The 12129-nt window shown below is 36.6% G+C and overlaps 1 protein-coding gene across 1 annotated transcript in view; it reads left to right on the top strand.

Annotated features, from left to right (window-relative positions):
* The first annotated feature begins 1132 nt into the window (after positions 1-1132).
* The window catches only part of LOC133639364 (coiled-coil domain-containing protein 40-like), a 53962-nt gene continuing 42965 nt past the window's right edge, over positions 1133-12129 (top strand). The window contains exons 1-6 of the mRNA XM_062032619.1: positions 1133-1207; positions 1593-2434; positions 4353-4434; positions 8326-8453; positions 8773-8856; positions 11591-11810. Of these exons, the coding sequence (XP_061888603.1) occupies positions 1598-2434; positions 4353-4434; positions 8326-8453; positions 8773-8856; positions 11591-11810 (1351 nt within the window). The 5' untranslated portion in view covers positions 1133-1207; positions 1593-1597. The remainder of the gene's footprint in view (positions 1208-1592; positions 2435-4352; positions 4435-8325; positions 8454-8772; positions 8857-11590; positions 11811-12129) is intronic.

The raw sequence follows: 12129 nt of genomic DNA, 5'->3' as shown, positions 1-12129 counted from the left end.
TGTACTAGTGTTGTCCCGATACCAAAATGTATTTCGATACTTTTCGGTACTTTTCTAAATAAAGGGGACCACAAACAATTGCATTATTGGCTTTATTTTAATAAAACAATCTTAGGGTACATTAAACATATGTTTCTTATTGCAAGTTTGTCCTTAAATAAAATAGTGGACATACAAGACAACTTGTCTTTTAGTAGTAAGTAAACAAACAAAGGCTCATAAGTAGTCTGCTGACTTATGCAGTAACGTATTGTGTAATTTTTTTAAATTTTATTTTTATTAATTTTTTTTATACATTTTGATTTCTATTTACTGTTTTAATTGGTTTTACCATTTAAAATAGTTTTTAATCATAATTATTTTTATATTGTTTTTATATTTATTTATTTTTTGTTTTTATTCAGTCATTGGTGGAGCATAATGTTTTTAATATTGTTTTTAATATTGTTTTTAATATTGGTTTTAATATTGATTTTAATATGGCTGTGCAGCAAATAAAGTGGATTGGATTGGATTGGATTTATCATTCTATTATTTTGTCAACATTATTAAGGACAACTGGTAGAAAATGAATTATTCATCTACTTGTTCATTTACTGTTAATAACTGCTTATTTTCTCTTTTAACATGTTCTATCTACACTTCTGTTAAAATGTAGTAATCACTTATTCTTTTATTGTTTGATACTTTAACTTAGTTTTGGATGATACCACACATGTGGGTATCGATCCAATACCAAGTAGTTACAGGATCATACATTGGTTCTCTGCTTCCAGTTTGCCTGTTCCTGGTTCCTGGTTTGTTTTTCCTGCATAAAATTGTGGCGTTTTGGGGGGGGCCAAGTACGGATTAAATTGATTTTATTAAATTTAAATGGGCAGATCTGAGTTGAGGTGTTTTGTTTTACAAGCTTTGTTCCGCACCTAATTTGAGGAACCACCGTACCGTCACTAAAAGCAAAGACAGTTATAACATTGACATATATAAACACTATTACTTGCCGATTATTTCAAAAAAAAGTATGCATGCTGTGGTGAGTTCTTGTTGTGTGATTTCTGCAAAATGTCACACGTTCATAGGTCAGTGGTGTTGTACTTCTTTATGATGTCACTCTTTAAAAATGTGACATTTTGTAGTATCGTATGTCACTTGGCAACTACGAACAGTTAAAACATACATCAAACGTAAACCAACAGAAAACAGACTGGTAAGTACTAAGTTTTAATATGATCATGGCTGCATATTTATATATTGTTTCTGTGTGTGTATCATTCTGACAATTACAATCTTGGGTGGTTTCTTGCCTTTGTGGAGCTAAAATAAATCACGATTTGGAAGTGTTGCTGGGTCGGGTTTGGTTTTGGAATTTGATTGCATTGTTATGGTATTGCTGTGTATTGTTTTGTTGGATTAATTAATTTAAAAAAAATTAAAATAAATTAAAAAAAAAATAAAAAAATAAAAATTGATTTTTTAAAAATGAGAATCGATTCTGAATCGCACAACGTTAGAATCGCGATTCGAATTCGAATAGATTCTTTCCCACACCCCTACTGTTCATAATGTTTACAATGTGTCTACCTTCTTTTTAGTCCCGATGGAGAATGCTGAAGACCAGTCAGGAAGTTTGGGAAATGTTGAAGACCAGTTAGAAGGTGTGGGGGATGCTGAAAACCAGTTAGAGGGTGTGGAGAACTTTGAAGACCAGTTGGAAGGAGCGGAAAACTTTGAAGACCAGCCAGGAAGTGTGGATAATGGTGAAGACCAGTTAGGAAGTGTGGATAATGGTGAAGACCAGTTAGAAGGTGTGGGTAATGCTGAAAACCAGTTAGGTGTGGAGAACTTTGAAGACCAGTTGGAAGGTGTGGATAACTTCGAAGACCAGTTAGGAAGTGTGGAAAACTTTGAAGACCAGTTAGGAAGTGTGGATAATGGTGAAGACCAGTTAGAAGTTGTGGAGAACGATGTTGATCAGTTAGGTGTGGAGCATGTTGATAACCAGTTAGAAGTTGTGGAGAATACTGAAGACCAGTTAGAAGGTGTGGGGAATGCTGAAAACCAGTTAGGTGTGGAGAACTTTGAAGACCAGTTGGAAGATGTAGATAACTTTGAAGACCAGTTAGGAAGTGTGGAAAACTTTGAAGACCAGTTAGAAGATGTGGAGAATGCTGAAGACCAGTTAGAAGTTGTAGAGCATCCTGAAGACCTGTTAGGAGGTGTGTGGAACGCTGGAGACCAGCTAGGAGATGCGGAGAACGTTGAGGACCTTTCAGGAGCTTCGGAGAGCACTGGAGACCAGCTAGGAGATGTGGAGAACGTTGAAGACCAGTTAGAAGTTGTGGAAAATGCTGAGGACCAGTTAAAAGGTGTGGCGAGAATGAAAGCTGCAGAAGAAAGAATAGAAGAGCAGCAGGATGTGCATCTTTCACAACAGGTAAATGTGTTTTTTCTTTTGCTTTTTTAACAAATAATAGACGCCTCAAGGGCTATTAGTAACGTCTCCAGGATATAATTGCTTTTGACATTTTTTGACTAATTAGGTGAATGCTGAAGAGCACTTCTCTATTTCACTCTCCTCCTTCCACATTGCTCAACCATTGATATCATTCCACTGTCAAAATGTTCAGCTCATTTAAGACCAATGTCACATTTTCCCCCCACATGCCCAAAATACTCACTTTTTTACAAATTCCATATTCTCCCAAACAGAAATGTTCTTCGATCTTAAGGAGGAACTGCACTTTTTTGGGAGGAATTTTGCTTATTGTTTACAATCATTATGGGAGACATGACGATGGAATGTTTTTTTTAATGCATTCTAAATATTAAATAAATGCGGTCAAAAGTCCAATTACAATGGAGCGTATATATATATATATATATATATATATATATATATATATATATATATATATATATATATATATATATATATATATATATATATATATACACACACACATATATGTATATATATATATATATATATATATATATACATATATATACATATATACATATATACACATATACATATGTATGTATATATATATATATATATATATATATATATATATATATATATACACACACACACACATATATATATATATATATATATATACACATATATATATATATATATATATATATATATATATATATACAATTTTTTTTTTACATACAGTATATGCATATGATGTAAGTATATATGTAATGTATGGCGCATTTGTAATAACATTTAATTTTAGGAATATGCAGCACATTAATTTCTAAAATGCATCACAACGTTGGCTTTTGTTTCTTCATGACTGATTTTTACTCACAGCAGACTTTATGAGAGTTAACATACACAATAAAACATAACTTGCTGTACAATGTCTGCTGTCATTAGAATGCCGACTGCCAGGATGTTAATATATTCTCATTTAGATGAAGAATGTCTCATCATTTTTGCAAAGAACGAGGGGGGGGGGGGGGGAAACCAAGCATCTTTTCGTATCGTTCTCACCAGTTCCAGGTCTAAAATGATTGTCAAAGTGTGTCCCAACTTGTTGGATTTTATCCTCAGTCATCTACTTTCTAGGTGAGAGGCACGATTTATGATCTACAATAAACTTCCAAGGAGCAGGGAAGCGAGGAAACAGCAGACCACTCTAAGATGATGTAAACATAGGGACAGACAGAAGTGATCGCGGCGCTGCTATAAATAGTTTGTCTGTGTTAGCGCTTATAATAACAATATCACGACTACTATTAAGTCACGAAATGTGAGTATTGTTGACGCTTTTTGAATGTTTATTTTTTGGATTTTATGGGCGGAATAGAGGACCTCCCATTGGCTCCACTGTAAGCAGACTTTTATTTACATTTGTTTAATATTTAGAATGCATCAAAAAAAAAAAATCCATCCGTCGTTGTGTCTTTCATAATTATTTTGAACGATCGGCAACATTCCAAAAAAAAAATGCTGTTCCCCTTTAAGAATTCCAAGTACTTTCACATCCCTCAACTGATTAAAACAATCTATTTTCTGCATTACGAAATTCCAGGTTTTCCTTGGATCCTTGGCCGAACTGAAAAGTATTTTTCCCTCGACCCAATCTAAACATCCCAGGCTGCTAAACGTTTTTTTCTCTTCTAATTCCACACCCTATTCCCCAGTATTTTAAACCAGTTTCAGCTCTTCAGCGTTCACACGCAATTTGTACTAAAATGTTCATCTTCAATTTAGCATGAAGTTGACCTTACAGTCAAATAGAACAAATACTTTTGGAAGCGAATGCATCATGGCTAGCATTGGCGTTATGATCAGTTTTGAGCATGATGTTCTTTGGCGATTGTTCTCACAGGATGAGCCGAGATCAGAACCTGCAGATGATTTGAGCCGACAGCTTGATGCTGACGAAGAAGCTGGAGGAACCCCACATACCGGTCTGTTTCATATTGACTGCTCAGATCTTCCTGGAATTTGCAATGTTGCGATCGGGCCAAATTACGCAAGTTCGGCCAATTGCCACAAATCATGTGCGGCCTTGTAACTTTCTTCAATGCCCCCAACTTCCCAGTACATTTTGACTAATCATCATTTTCACCATGTTTGGATCTTCCATTTTAAGGGGCGAAGTCCTCCTAGGGTCTTTTTTGTTCTCAGGGCTTGTCAATAAAAAGGTGAGGACACTAGAATTGAAGATTAATAATTTATTCTAGAAATGGGACAAATAGTTTCAATACCAAAGCTTGAGAAAAGACTGTGCCCTACAAAGTCTGGCACCCTTTCTCTGGATGGTCCCGCTAGACCAGGGGGTGCACACCATTTTTTTGCAGGCGAGCTACTTTTCAGTTGACCAAGTCGGGGGGATCTACCTCATTCATATATGTGTGCAGCTCCACTAATGGAGTGTTACTTTCAAAGGCAAAATTAAAGTATTGCTAGAAACATATTTTTATATGGGACTTTATTGTATTATATGTATAGTACATGTTCCAAAAAGAAAAAAAGCATAAAACACCACCAGAATTAGAGATATTAAAAGTCAAAGTGATGAAGCTTAGTGTTACGCTCATGACTTGGTGTAACTAAACATTACCCTATAAGATGAAGGCAATTGCATTTTATTGATATTTGAAATATATTCAATGTTTATAAATGAATATTTAAATATACTAAATGTAAAAAAGGGAATAAATATTCAAAATAAGATCATTAAATGAAATCTAGTTTGGTTACGCCATCATGAGCGCAACACAAGGTTGTAAAAGTTTCAACTACAATTCTAAATAAGATGTCAAAGGCAAACTGAAATCAAATACACACAGCTTAAAGATTGATCAATACCTATTTAAATTTAGTAACACATAAATATGATGATTTATCAAAATATAAAAGAAATATACCTGAACAGAACGCTCATGATGGTTACACCAAAAAGTAACGCTATGAATCGTGTTTTTCCAAGTTTTTGGGGCATTTTTATGCTATTTCCAAGCATCTCCTTTTTTATTATCGTTGATTTTAAATGATCAAACTAATGCATATTATATATGCATGCCCTAGTAAACAAAAAAAAAAGTCATATTTATTTTGATTGCTACATTTTGAAGTACATTTGTGCAGGTGGGTGCGAATGTACCCATTACCAGAGCTGTACACATATATAATTTATATTATTTATTTATGAAAGAGACGTTTTTGTTAACAAGTTAAAGGTGTTTAATGATAATACACGCATGTTTAACACCTTTCTTTCATGAAGACAAGAATATAAGTTAGTGTATTACCTGAGTCTGATGACTTGCATTGATTGGAATCAGACAGTAGTGATGATAACGTCCACATTTTCAAATGGAGGAGAAAAAAAGTCCCCCTTTCTGTCCAATACCACATGAAAGTGGTTGCTTTTTGGCATCTTATTAGTCCAGCTTCCATACTCCTTTTTATACACTTTACAAGAAATACATTGGCGGCAAACTCCGTAGCTTGCTAGCTTTCTGATACTCTTATTTTGTTAGCGCAGGCAGGATGAAGCGGGGCTTTCATTGTGAAGATCGGAACCGTGCAGTCGGTCTTTAGAGTTTTGACGGCAGGTACGGCGCGAGAGTCTGTTGAAATAAAAAAGTGTTTCTCGCCTTCCTGTCGGTCATTTTTTCTTAATAATGAGCGTCATCTCACAAGACCCTCGGGTGCCGTGAATGTCAATCAAGTGGCAATTGATGATCGCTGATTTTTAGGTCTATTTTTTTAATGCCTTGCTGGCAATCGACTGACACACCCTCCGCCATCGACTGGTAGCTCGCCATCGACATAATGGGCGCCCCTGCGCTAGACACATGCTTTTTGTCTACCTCGCTGCCTCTCCCTGGTGAAGTTGTTTGGGCGTTGTCCATCAAAATCTAAGCATGTGTTTTTGACACACACACATCCGCTCTCGTTTCTCTCATTTGTGGCACCTCTTCTGAACATCAAAACCTAATGAAGATACTAAGATCTTAATAGCACGCGCTAAACAACGTGTGCAATCTATAAAATTGTGTGACATATTAATAGGGATGATGTTTGATAAGAAATGATCGAGTTCGAGCCTATTATCGAATCCTCTTATCGAACCGATTCCTTATCGATTCTCTTATCGAGTCCAGATAGGTTGTTGTATATGGAAAAAAACACACCATATTTGGTTTAACAAATCACTTCACATTCTCTACTGCTCGCTACTGTAGTATTACCATATCTGAGTTATTGTGCAGAAATGTGGGGAAATAACTACAAATGTGCGCTACATTCGTTAACCGTGTTACAAAAAAAACTAAATAGACTGATACATAATGTTGGATATAGAGAACATACAAACACTTTATTTATAGAGTCAAAAATATTAACGTTTGATGATTTGGAAAAATTGCGAACAGCTAAAATGATGTGGAATTAAATGATGGAATGTATTAAGTAAAGAAGTTAAACATTGTACTGATATGATCCAGTTTAAGAGGTTGTTCAAAATAATAGTGCTTACAAAGTACAAAGAAGAAGAATTATGAGAAATACTTTCAACCTTATTGAAAATAAGATATTCTTCATCTCAGTATATTAATAATGACTGAATTAATTAATTACATATTACAAAACTGTTGTATATACTAATTCACTGATATTTTATTATAAAAAGGTCAGTAAATGATGTATATATTTGTAAACGCTATGAAGTGGGAAAGGGGTAGGATTAAATAAGCTTTACTTCTTCCTACTCCTGTAAAGTGAAATGATATGAAACTGTGATGTATCACACTGTAAGTGTGTCCATGTTCCAAATAAACTAAAGAAATAAAGAAAGCACTAGTTTATTAGACAGACTTGCAAACTCTGTCGTGGTGTAGGCTACAAGATAACGTTAACGTTATCAGACACATACAAAAAGGCTCACGTTAACGTTACCGTTAGCCACTGACTATGCTGAGGTAACGTTAGTCTAGCTAACATTACTGCAGTCCTGGTTGACATAAAAGGTAACGTTACTACAAGTGAGCAGATATGGGAATTAACCGGCAACAGTTAACGTTAGTTACTCACCGGCGTCACCGCCACTGTAGCTGGGACTTGGGCTTCGTCTTCTCTGCCGCTGCTTCAACACGTGTCGAAGACACGACACGCTTGTTGTGCTTCACCCCCTTACACGAGAGCGAAGCCTGGTAATAATTGCATATTGCCGCTTCCTCGTTTTTTTTGGTGAAATGAAGCCATGCCTTGGAGCGCTTTTTCCGGTCCATGTTTTTCCTGCTTTCCCCATCTGTGCCTAATGACTAAACTACGTGACGTCATTTCTTGTGATGTCCCACAGGGCATTTCTTGTCGGGACGGGATTCGTTCCCAGGGATTCGAATAAAGAACCAACTCTTTTTCTTTACTATAGTGGTCTCGATAACGGGTACCGGTTCTCAAAAAGGGATTCGAGTCCGAGGACTCGGTTCTTTTCTTATCGAACAACCGGGAAAACCGGTTTCGAGCATCATCCCTACATATTTATACAGTATTTGTTTACCAAACTATTTGTGTGCAAATAAAACATATTTGTTGGATTTTTTTCAAATACTTTATGTAAAACATTAATAAATAAAATAAAATCATACAATCACAAGCTGATTCAATGTTATTTAGAAGAATTAGCTTCAAAACATTGCAACTTTTGCTGCAACTTTCTGAAAAAAGATGCAGTGGTTTAGGTCAATTCAGGCCGAAGAACCATAAGAAGAGCACACAAAAATCCTAGAGGGGCTAACTTTTTAATGAAGACTTTGTCCAGGCTGCCTATATTCTGTTTTCTGTTTCAGAGCTGGAAGGTATTTCCCGAGTACTGTCATCAGCCCCGCTTCCAACCTTAGTTGAAGAAAACATTGAGGAGGAGTCAGTTATGGATCCGGAAGAAGAGGAAGAATTTCTTGTTCTTGACGCTGAACATGTGTGTAGTTTGTCATTCTGTGTTTGTTACAACTATCTGTGGTAAAAACAACAAGTTTCCAGAGAGCTACGTGTTAAGACACTTTCTAGTACTTACAGATAGAGGCAGTTACAATTGAATGTATTAAACCTGCATTGTAAAAAAGCATCTAAACCTAACAAGAGTTGAAGTTACCAGTTTAAAAATGGGTGAACTACCTTAAATGTTCTTATAGTTTATAGACTGCAATGACAACGAGGGTTGACATGAATGCATCATAAGCGATTTTGATGCTTCTGGAAGTCAAGTAACCACATGTTTCTTCTGTACTTGCCCGCAGCCCCTGATAGCAAAGAAGCAAGCTGCGCTAAAGCATCAACTTGTCACGGAATTGGAAAGGCTAACCATGCAACTGAAGGAAAAGGTGAGATACATATTTGTCCATTCTAACCCACACCAAGCCATGGTGACACAGCTGCCGGCAACACTTAAATGTCTTAATGTGGTCCACTTAAATGTCCTGGTATCCATCCATTTTCTACCGCTTGTCCCCGTTTGGGGTCGCGGGGGTGGGGTGCATTCGGGCGGAAGGAGGGGTACACCCTGGACAAGTCGCCACCTCATCGCAGGGCCAACACAGATAGACAGACAACATTCACACTCACATTCACACACTAGGGACCGATTAGTGTTGCCAATCAACCTATCCCCAGGAGGTAGCCGGAGTACTCGGAGGGAACCCACGCAGTCACGGGGAGAACATGCAAACTCCACACATACTTGTTGGTCACAAAAAACATTCATGAAGTTTGGTTCTTTTATGAATTTATTATGGGTCTACTGAAAATGTGACCAAATCTGATAACAGCAATGTTAATATTTGCTTACATGTCCCTTGGCAAGTTTCACTGCAATAAGGCACTTTTGGTGGCCATCCACAAGCTTCTGGCAAGCTTCTGGTTACATTTTTGACCACTCCTCTTGACAAAATTGGTGCAGTTTAGCTAAATTTGTTGGTTTTCTGACATGGACTTGTTTCTTCAGTATTGTCCACACGTTTAAGTCAAGACTTTGGGAAGGCCATTCTAAAACCTTAATTCTAGCCTGATTTAGCCATTCCTTTACCACTTTTGACGTGTGCCACAGAACCACAATTTCCTCCAGAAGGTCTTATCTTTGTCCATGTGATGTCAAATGAAACAAAAATTTAGATGTTTGGCCACAATACCCAGCAATATGTTTGGAAGAGAAAAGGTGAGGCCTTTAATCCCAGGAACACCATACCTACCATCAAGCATGGTGGTGGAGGTGTTATGCTCTGGGCCTCTTTTGCTGCCAATGGAACTGGTGCTTTACAGAGAGTAAATGGGACAATGACAAAGGAAGATTACCTCCAAATTCTTCAGGACAACCTAAAATCATCAGCCCGGATGTTGGGTCTTGGGCGCAGTTGGGTGTTCCAACAGGACAAAGACCCCAAACACACGTCAAAAGTGGTAAAGGAATGGCTAAATCAGGCTAGAAATAAGGTTTTAGAATGGCTTTCCCAAAGTCCTGACTTAAATGTGTGGACAATGCTGAAGAAACAAGTCCATGTCAGAAAACCAACACATTTAGCTGAACTGGACCAATTTTGTCAAGAGGAGTGGTCAAAAATTCAAGCAGAAGCTTGTGGATGGCTACCAAAAGTGCCTTATTGCAGTGAAACTTGCCAAGGGACATGTAAGCAAATATTAACATTGCTGTATGTATACTTTTGACCCAGCAGATTTGCTCACATTTTCAGTAGACCCATAATAAATTCATAAAAGAACCAAACTTCATGAATGTTTTTTGTGACCAACAAGTATGTGCTCCAATCACTTTATCACAAAAAATAAGAGTTGTAGAAATTATAGGAAACTCAAGACAGCCATGACATTATGTTCTTTACAAGTGTATGTCAACTTTTGGCCACCACTGTACCTCATGCTAACTACCTTAGGAAGTGCAGTTTAGAATTGTTCAATGATAAAATGTAGTGCAGCAGTCCAGAAGACAGGGCTGGCATCCAGTATGAACGAAGCATCCTGACTCGAGACCAGGGACAGGTGTGCCGTGACTGCCAATCAGGGACAGGTGAGGAACTGGCTCTCAGGCTGGAGCGAAGGCAGCAAAAGGAGACAAACAAGAAGTGGATCTGAAAAAAGTACTGGAAAGGAGACAATACAAAGCGCAGGAACATCAATTAAAATAAAGTCCAAACCTGTCATGACAGTTTTTTTTTTGTTTTTTTTAACCACAAAGTCATTTTAAACCTATGTAACCATTCTAATACTTTAATAGGGTGTCAAATATCAATCATTCTTACTATATTTCTTGAATAAAATATTTATTTAAAAAGCTATGAAATGATCGCACTGTGGAAAGCATGAGATTTACTGTAATATTGTTATTCATTAATATTGTACATGGTAATTGGGATTTGTTATATATAGTATATATTATATAAACATATAATATATCAGTATGTATTATATACTGTATATATAATATGTAAATGTTACAGGTATGTTATGTTTATATTGCTACTATGGTATATTTTTAGTCTACTTTATACCTGCATTATCCTTTCCATCCTTACCCTTTCCCCCCTTTGTAACTGAACTACTGTGGGGAACAATTTCCCTTGTGGATCAATAACGTTTGTATAAGTCTAAGTCTAAGTCTAAGGTGTACGCTATTTGTGTTTTTAAAAATGGAAAGAAAATATACTTAATACGTTTAACTGCTTAAATAATTGTTAATTTATATACAGTACAGACCAAACATTTGGACACACCTTCTGCTCAGTCAATGTGTTTTCCATATTTGCATGACTATTTACATTGTAGATTGTCACTGAAGGCATCAAAACTATGAATGAACACATGTGGAGTTATGTACTTAACAAGTGAAATAACTGAAAACATGTTTTAGTTTCTTCAAAATAGCCACCCTTTGCTCTGATCACTGCTTTGCACACTCTTGGCATTCTCTCGATGAGCTTCAAGCACACCTGTGAAGTGAAAATCATTTCAGTTGACTACCTCTTGAAGCTCGAGAGAATGCCAAGAGTGTATGTATGTTTTTTTTTCAAACTAAAAGTCTAATAATGTTGCTCTTTGTTTTACGTGTAGACAGCGGATGACAAGGCAGAGTCAAGCAAAACAGAAGAAATATTTGTCAAGTTGTTCAGGGAGCAAGAGCGACTAAAAGGACTCCAGACAAGGCTGGAGTGCCAAGAACAGACCAAGGTCTTGGCTGAAAGCAAACATAGACAAGTCCAGGATCAACTGATGGCGACTAAGGCTTGTCATACCAGTATCACCAATCAGTGTAACAAGACCAAGGCCGATGGTAAGACTCTCATTGCTCTGGAATGTGTTTGAATTGAATACTTGTAAGTATTAGGATTTTACATATCAAACTATTATTCATAAACATAAACTCAAGACCAGCATTAACTGGTGAGTGTATCTTTGTTTCAAAACATCCACAGGTGCTACTTTATATCCAAGGCTACTACATGCATCAGAATAGAGCCATTATCTTCAGCTGGGCTTTTATCTATTCTCCCATTTGCACTGAAAGGGGTACGGCTCTTATTTTCAAATGTTGCCCATCATTCACAATCCATTTCTAAGACTAGAAGACATGTCTTTCTTTTTTTTTGCAT

Source organism: Entelurus aequoreus, linkage group LG22 (assembly GCF_033978785.1).
Source record: "Entelurus aequoreus isolate RoL-2023_Sb linkage group LG22, RoL_Eaeq_v1.1, whole genome shotgun sequence".
In the NCBI taxonomy this organism is placed as follows: Eukaryota; Metazoa; Chordata; class Actinopteri; order Syngnathiformes; family Syngnathidae; genus Entelurus; species Entelurus aequoreus.
This window is presented reverse-complemented; position numbering and strand designations above follow the sequence as displayed.